The sequence below is a fragment of the Cannabis sativa genome, chromosome 1 (genome assembly GCF_029168945.1).
Source record: "Cannabis sativa cultivar Pink pepper isolate KNU-18-1 chromosome 1, ASM2916894v1, whole genome shotgun sequence".
NCBI lineage: Eukaryota > Viridiplantae > Streptophyta > Magnoliopsida > Rosales > Cannabaceae > Cannabis > Cannabis sativa.
In genome coordinates this window covers 12,467,802-12,474,856 of record NC_083601.1, presented here as the reverse complement: position 1 = coordinate 12,474,856, position 7,055 = coordinate 12,467,802, and the positions used below count along the sequence as shown (strand labels likewise).

General features: G+C 38.1%; 1 protein-coding gene across 6 annotated transcripts; it reads right to left on the bottom strand.

Moving 5' to 3' along the window:
- Nucleotides 1-426: 426 nt before the first annotated feature.
- Nucleotides 427-6,607, bottom strand: LOC115707297 (uncharacterized). Of its 6 annotated transcripts, none has more exons than XR_009684528.1 (5): nucleotides 6,397-6,603; nucleotides 5,732-6,121; nucleotides 3,003-5,629; nucleotides 1,306-2,872; nucleotides 427-1,081 (listed from the first exon to the last, which is right to left on the bottom strand). XR_009684528.1 is itself a non-coding variant. In XM_030635207.2 (4 exons), exons 2-4 carry the CDS (start codon nucleotides 5,765-5,767, stop codon nucleotides 1,651-1,653), a joined length of 3,885 nt encoding a protein of 1,294 aa, XP_030491067.2. In that variant the 5' UTR covers nucleotides 5,768-5,997; nucleotides 6,397-6,607; the 3' UTR covers nucleotides 427-1,650. The 6 variants fall into 6 exon arrangements, 3 of the variants coding, with proteins under 3 accessions (XP_030491067.2, XP_030491068.2, XP_030491069.2); XR_004009724.2 differs by having other exon boundaries at nucleotides 427-1,197; nucleotides 5,732-5,997; nucleotides 6,397-6,602; XR_004009723.2 differs by having other exon boundaries at nucleotides 5,732-5,997; nucleotides 6,397-6,602.
- Nucleotides 6,608-7,055: the final 448 nt, after the last annotated feature.

Genomic DNA, 7,055 nt, shown 5'->3' with positions numbered 1-7,055 from the left:
AAAAAAAATCTCAAATATCTTCACCACCAAAATGACTTAACTACACCTCTAGTCGTACTCTAAGAAGAATAATTGGACAAAAAGTCGGTAGCCAACTCTTGCCTAGTTCAATAGAAAAGAAAGGAAAAATCACACATGCCTGCCAGCATATGAAAGGCTCTCGCTCAATGAAATTTTAGATATCATATACTTACCAGGTTAACATTGCCACCTCACTACCTAGCTCATATACTACTGTCACTCAATACATAAACTTATCCGGCTTCCACAGACGGCTCTTTCCATTTTATAATTTTATAGTTAATTACTTATTCACCTTCTCTTAAAACTTCAGTATTATTGTTATATCTGTTAGTGTAATAGGTAAAGTATGATCTTAGAAATAATTACGTGGAGAGATTGATAATGAAAATAATGAGGTCCATGTTATCAAAAAAAATATATATATCATGTCCAACTTGTAATTATTTACCCATTCAGCAAGACAATGGCCAGAACCTTCGTGAATTTTAATAAAACCAAATGAGCTTGGATTTATTTCATCAAAATTACTCAACTCGTCATGCCACCAAACTTTTCAGCTTGTGTTGAGAAAAAAAAAAGTATACCCAGAACTAACGTTTCCCAATTCATGGACCCAACAAACACAACACCAAGGTTGCATCGTAAGCAATTAGCATCATCTCATTTAAGGCGAATGAATAATCACATGAAGCAACTTTTGAAATGAAGGGGGCATGTAGAGCAGCGAAGACAGAGATAAGCATTTCAATATCCTTTTTCTTAACTAGTGATATGAAATTACAGCCAGTTTATTACGATTCAGGAAGCACATGAATTCGCCAACAATGTAGATTAAATGTGCCCATCTCGTGTTTCCACTGATATTCCAATATTTGAATCTTTAAACTTATAGATAATGTGTCATTAATTATTCTCCACAAGATCTATAATGGATTGTTTACCGGGACACCTAATCACTACAAAGTCTACAATGCATCCAAAAGGCAATCTGTAAGAATCAACTTCACATCCTTCCCCATCACCAAACTGCCCAAAACTATCTACTCACTTACATTACCTGCCAAATTAAAGGATAGCATGTAAATGAAGTTCAAGATACTTCTCATCTTTGAGGCAGAAACAAATAACATGCCAGAGAGAAACCGAGCAGTCTACTTGCTACACGAAAAGAAACTGAAGCAGAAAAAACTAACATGAAATTATGAACTTTCTAACAGATTCCATTATGGCATAAAGCCTTTGAACTTTAGTGGAGTGCTAACAGATTCAAGTTGTGCATACCTGCAAGTTTTTGTCTGCCAAGCGCAAAAGCTATGAGCAGAACAGCCATTCTTCATAAATGACCACCAGTAAGATAGTACTTTACAACCATACCTAGGAGTGTACAAAATTTGCCACATGAAACTCTGAGTTCAATCATGTCGAGATTAGTCAGAAAAGAAACTTGTCAATTTACATGAAAATTCAATTATAATCATATGCCGCAAAGCATTCAGTCTAGGATCCATGCAGCTTGCTTTGTGTTTTAACAAGCAAAATGTCTTGAAGCATAATTAGTTAATAAGAACCAGGCTCTATCTTCACATGCAGAATGGATCCAAAACTAAGGCCAGCGGCCAAATAAAATCAAAATCTTTTCCTTTTAACTCGTGACATCTCATCAAATTCATTATTGTGCCACATCTGACCACCCTGCCTGTAATTTGCTTCTTGCTCCTCAATATTTCTCATTCGTCTAGGTGCATTACCAGGTCTATTCTTAATCCTAATGTGGAAATCTCTATCAATCACATCGTCCACATTAAACGGAGTCCTATATGGACGGACAGGTCCACGTCTCTCACCAAACCTTCTTTCTTCACCATTAACATCGCTACCAAGTTCATGCAAACGACCACCAAAGAAATCATCACTTTCAGGCCTTTCTTGAGGATCTAAACCACCAAATCTTCTTTCTCTGATTGCAATGCGATCGGACGGGCTTCTGTTAGGCATAACAGAGCCTGGGTGCCCATGACCGCGACCTGAATCCATCCCTCTCATGTCATGCCTTCTAACCACCACTTCTCCAGCAAAACAGCGGCGATCAGGGGATCTCATCCTGTCTATTCTGTAAAATGGAGTCCTTTGTGCCAAATCTGGATGTCCAGAAAACCCATATGGAGATCTTCTCCTGGGAGATGACCATGGCCCAGGTGAACGGTTTCTACCACTTACAGGAGATTTTGAACGAACTGAACGGTGCATAACTTTTCTCTGTACCGAGGGGAAGTTCCTGTTTCCTTGGGAGAACTGACCATCTACTCCCTCAAATGGAGGTTGGGGTCGCGAGAACTCAGGAGGATCTATATCATCATATTGGAAACTCCTTGCAAACTTGTCATTTCGCCTATGCCTGACCATCTCGGAATCATCCTCCCCAACACATCTAGGACTAATATTTCTTGGCATTCTTCTTACCATATGCCTACCACGACCTGCAGGCCCTGCACCAGGAGACTGATTCCTTGAGGGAATCCGACGACCGAATGGTCCTTCATCATTTAAATGCTTCCTACCTCCACGACCAGAACCAACAAAGCCTCCATCTTGAGTGACATTGTAAGTACTATATTCATGATCAACATCAGACGATTCATATTTATGTCTAGGAACTCGATACTCTTGTTGACTGTTGGGAAATTCTGAAGCAAAGTTACGATCAGAATCTCGATCACCTCGAAAGGTGTTTATTCGATTATTAATCCTACCTCTGCCACGAACATAATTGAATCTAGAGTTCCTAGTTGTCTGCTCATGGTGCCTCTCCCTAAAAAACTTGTGGGTGTCATCACCGTAATTTTCCTCTCTGAAAAGGGAAAAAAAAAAAGCAATTAACACAAATCGGGAAAAGAGTGGAAAAAAAAAAGCCAGCGAAAACTGAATAACATGTAAATGTAATCAAAGAATGAGAAAAGAAAGCAAAATAAAACATTCACCTCCCTCGAAAATATACTATGTCTCGTTCATTTGTCACATCAGAAAATCTCTCTCTTCCTGCTCTAAAAGGCATTCCCCTCCCAGAAAAGGTTCTGTTCCTACCAGGGGAAGATGAACCAGACGATCGGGGCAAATTAATCATGCGGCTACGATGGGTTCCACTATCAACATCCTTCCCTGCATTATCAAAGTACAAAGAGGATTTGGCCAAAGCTGTGTCACTCTGTTGTACTAGTTCATCACTATCAAGTCTCAGATCAGTTCCTTGTGCAATAGTTGGTTGAGTTACTTCACCTCCACATGCAGCTTGTTCAAGATTTGTGTCTTGACACTCCTGCACATCTCTCTTCACTGATTCGCTAGGGGGTATACTAATTGCAGCATTGTTAGTCTCATCTAAAAAAGCTCCGCTAGCTGAGCTTTCAACAGTCAATGATTCTTGAAAAGAAGCATCTTTATCAAATCCACTCTCACACTTAATGCTATGAGGTACACCAGAAGCTTCTTCAACACCCTTCTTATCTATTTCAGTACTATCACATTTTGACTCTTTTCCCTCAAAAGCATGGTCTGCATTATTGATAAATCCCATTGTACCCACCACTTCTCTGTTAAGAAAACTATTATCAACATGATCCGATTGTCCTTTCTTGCCCTCAGTTACCTCAACTGCTATATGCTCAATTGGTTCTCTGATCTCACCATCTTCATAATCACTATCCAATTCCATATCAATACTCATATCTATAGCGTGATTACCATCTGACTCATAATCAGAACTATAAGAGTCTCCTGTTTCAGCTGAAATATTAATCTTTTCATCATCACTCGCAGAACCCTCACCATCTCCACGCAAAGGTAGATCATTAGCGACTTTTGATCCACACTTCTTAGAATCATCAACCTTACTACGTTCAGGATTTGTAGTGTCTACATTAACATCAATACTCACTGACGTAGCAGCCTTATCTAGTGTAAACTTCCCACTACTTTCACAAGCTTCGAGATGCATTGCACTAGTAGAACTAAATCTTTCTGATTGATTTATATGTTCACCGCCCATGCCCAACGCAGTATGAAAGGAAGAATTCATAACAGAGCAAATACTCTCTGCAGTTTTACTTGTTTCACCAGAAGGTTTATACTCTGCAGATGAAGAAGGATTCCTGACAGGGCTAGCTACCTCTGTGTTTTTACACATAACTGCTGCAGTTGAATTTTTATTCTCAGTCAGAAAAGAAGAATTCTCTATGGGGCACGGGATATCTGCAGTTTTACATCTAACTGCACATGAAAAGTGTTTATCTGTGCCTTCTACCATTTGTTCATTTAATTTTAATGGCAACCCGTTTACAGAAGATGCCACTGAACTGTCTAATGAGGCCAAACTAAAGGATTCAGCACCATGTGTCTCCACCTTAACTCTCTCCTCAACTGGCTCTGATTTTACAGGTCTAATAATACCCTTCCCAATGTTGATACTTGGCAAAACAACTCTAGGCATGCTTGTCATAGGAATAACTTTGTTTGTATCTAACTTAGGGGATGCAGTTGAAGGTTCTTGAATGGGGAAGTTAAGACAAGACGGACTAAGTTGTAAATGAAGAGAGTCACCAGGTTTGTCTTTATGGCTAGACAGCCGGGAGAAATCAGTTACATTCTTACTCTCTATACTTGATAGCTTTTCAGAAGTGATAGCAAGTCCTATCAATGGCTGTTCATCTTCTCTTCGACCAGCTGGGACCATTCCACCAGCAGATGTTTGACTAATAACTGCATCATTCAAAGAACTCTCCCATGTATCCATTGGGGTATTCAAATCCCAGTTAGCCCGATTGGCACAAAGATGAGCCCTATGGACATTTACTTCACCAGCATCGCCTTTGCAATAGCTGCTGCTTCTTTCTTTACTCGAAGACAAATTCTGTGGAACAGGTTCCAAAGTCTCCTGATGCTGGCTTCCACTACTTTTGCTTGACAAAGCTAGAACAAACTGTTCTTTCAAATTCAGTAATGACTTGCTGTTTTCTTGTAAAGCAGCAACTTCTGGTTCAACCTTCACTTCAGTTCTATCCTTAATAGGCACATCAAACCCAACATTAAGGGCAAGAGATCCAGCTGGTTTTAACACATTTTTCACTGAAATAGTCTGATCTATAGGGTCTTTAGCTTTCACTAGTTTCTCTTCCCCATTCATGTTAGCAGCAGATCCTGGCTGTGTCGTCAGGCTAGTTTCTTCAACTTTGATATTTGTCAAACTGATATTCCTCACATGATCATTCACAACACTAGAGCTTCTTTCTTCAGGTTCAGGATGCATGATATTTGTCAAATTGATATTCCCCACATGATCACTCACAACACTAGAGCTTCTTGCTTCAGGTTCAGGATGCTTGACCACATCCGATAAACCTGAAGAAGTTGTTGCAACACTCGAATATGAAAGCCTTGATCCTTGGGATAGGCTAGATTGGTCCTTTTGCAGTGAACTAGTTTCTGTCGGACACAAACATGGCTCTTCAGCTGGAGGCGGTGAGTTTGGCCTGAATAAAGGAAACCTTCTTTTTTTAATAGGAATACCTGCAAGATAGTCAACAGACTGCCGAATAACGGGTTTAACCCCACTCTGCAATGCAAGATTAATTCATCAATATCCCGGAGCTAAAATAACAATAATACTTCACACTAATTTTTAGTAGTAACTTTGAATCTAAGACTAAATAAACACCTCTTCATTTGCTGAAACCGGCATGATTCCAAACATAAACCAAGCTTATTATCCCCGTCAAATCTTTTGAAGACTAAATAGTAAAAAAACAAATTAGCATGTCCTTGTGCGCATTCTGATACTTCTGCTTTCAAATTCTGCACTACACTAAATTAGCATCAAGCCCTTTTCTTCTTTTCCGTAACAAATGACGTCTGCTATGAATTTTTTTAATGAAATGAATTCCTCCAATCTCCTAGATACGAAATTAAACCAGTGATCGACACCTGCTGACAAAACAAATTGATGATCCTGAACCGAAACCATCCAATCACAACCCATAATTATTCTTTTACCCTCACCCTCCTAAGGAAAAGAAAAAACCAGAAGATTCTGAAAAGATTCCTGACTCTAGCAAAACCACCCACGAAAGAACACAAAAGAATACATGTATCATCAAACAACGCAACAAAATTTTAATATATATATATATATATATATATAGCAATCCAGAGAAAAAACAACATGAGTGTTCTGTCACCCATTCTTTTTTTTTTTTTAAAGAAAAAAAACATACACATACAACGATCGAGATGAAAGGACTTCAGATCCAGAAATTTAAAGCTTAGAAAATACGAATAACAAATAAAATCGGATGAATTTTTCCAGGAATTTGTATGAAATACCTTATATAAACAGAAGACCGCCGACGTTTCAAAAATGAAATATGAAATCTAGCAATAAAAATAAAAAAAGAAGAATTAGGTTAGGTTTTCGGTAAATGCCAAGCTCTGCAACTTCAAGGAAAACGATGAAGAAAAAGCAGCTTGGGGCAATGGCGGTAGGGTTTTGTTTCTTTTCTGCGAAATGGTTTCTATCACCATGGCGCACTACATATATTTATATATTTATGGTAATTAATTAAGTATTTAAATCAAAGTGGACATTTCCTTTGACGATAATTGCGGAGGAATGCGATGCCACGTCAAAGATAAGTGCCACGTGGCATTATCAGTGAATTGTTTTCCCAAAATTGTCCCTATTCTAACTAATCTCATCTTCGGGAATCTCGACGTGACGTGTTTGAAACTTCGAACCAATTTCCTTCTGCCGACAAACGTGGTGGGACCCAATTAGGTTTTCCACAAAGAAAAGCTAACAAAGATAGAAAAGAAAAAATTGAGGGTAGGTAATAGTATTATATATCAACTAATAAAAATAGCCAAATTTTATTTAAAATTTGTAAAGATATTTTATTTTATATAAAATTCATATACTAAATTTTTTTTAACTTTTTCTTTTAATTTATATTTTTAAAAAATATATCTATTAAATAAAAATAAAT

Bases quoted from the DNA above. Each gene is read 5' to 3' on its own strand.
- LOC115707297 (XM_030635207.2), bottom strand. From the start codon at position 5,767: ATGTTTGGAATCATGCCGGTTTCAGCAAATGAAGAG. The intron at 5,630-5,731 runs GTGTTTATTTAG...CTTGCATTGCAG, and splicing joins CGGTTTCAGCAAATGAAGAG to AGTGGGGTTAAACCCGTTAT. The intron at 2,873-3,002 runs GTGAATGTTTTA...TTCCCTTTTCAG, and splicing joins ATAGTATATTTTCGAGGGAG to AGAGGAAAATTACGGTGATG.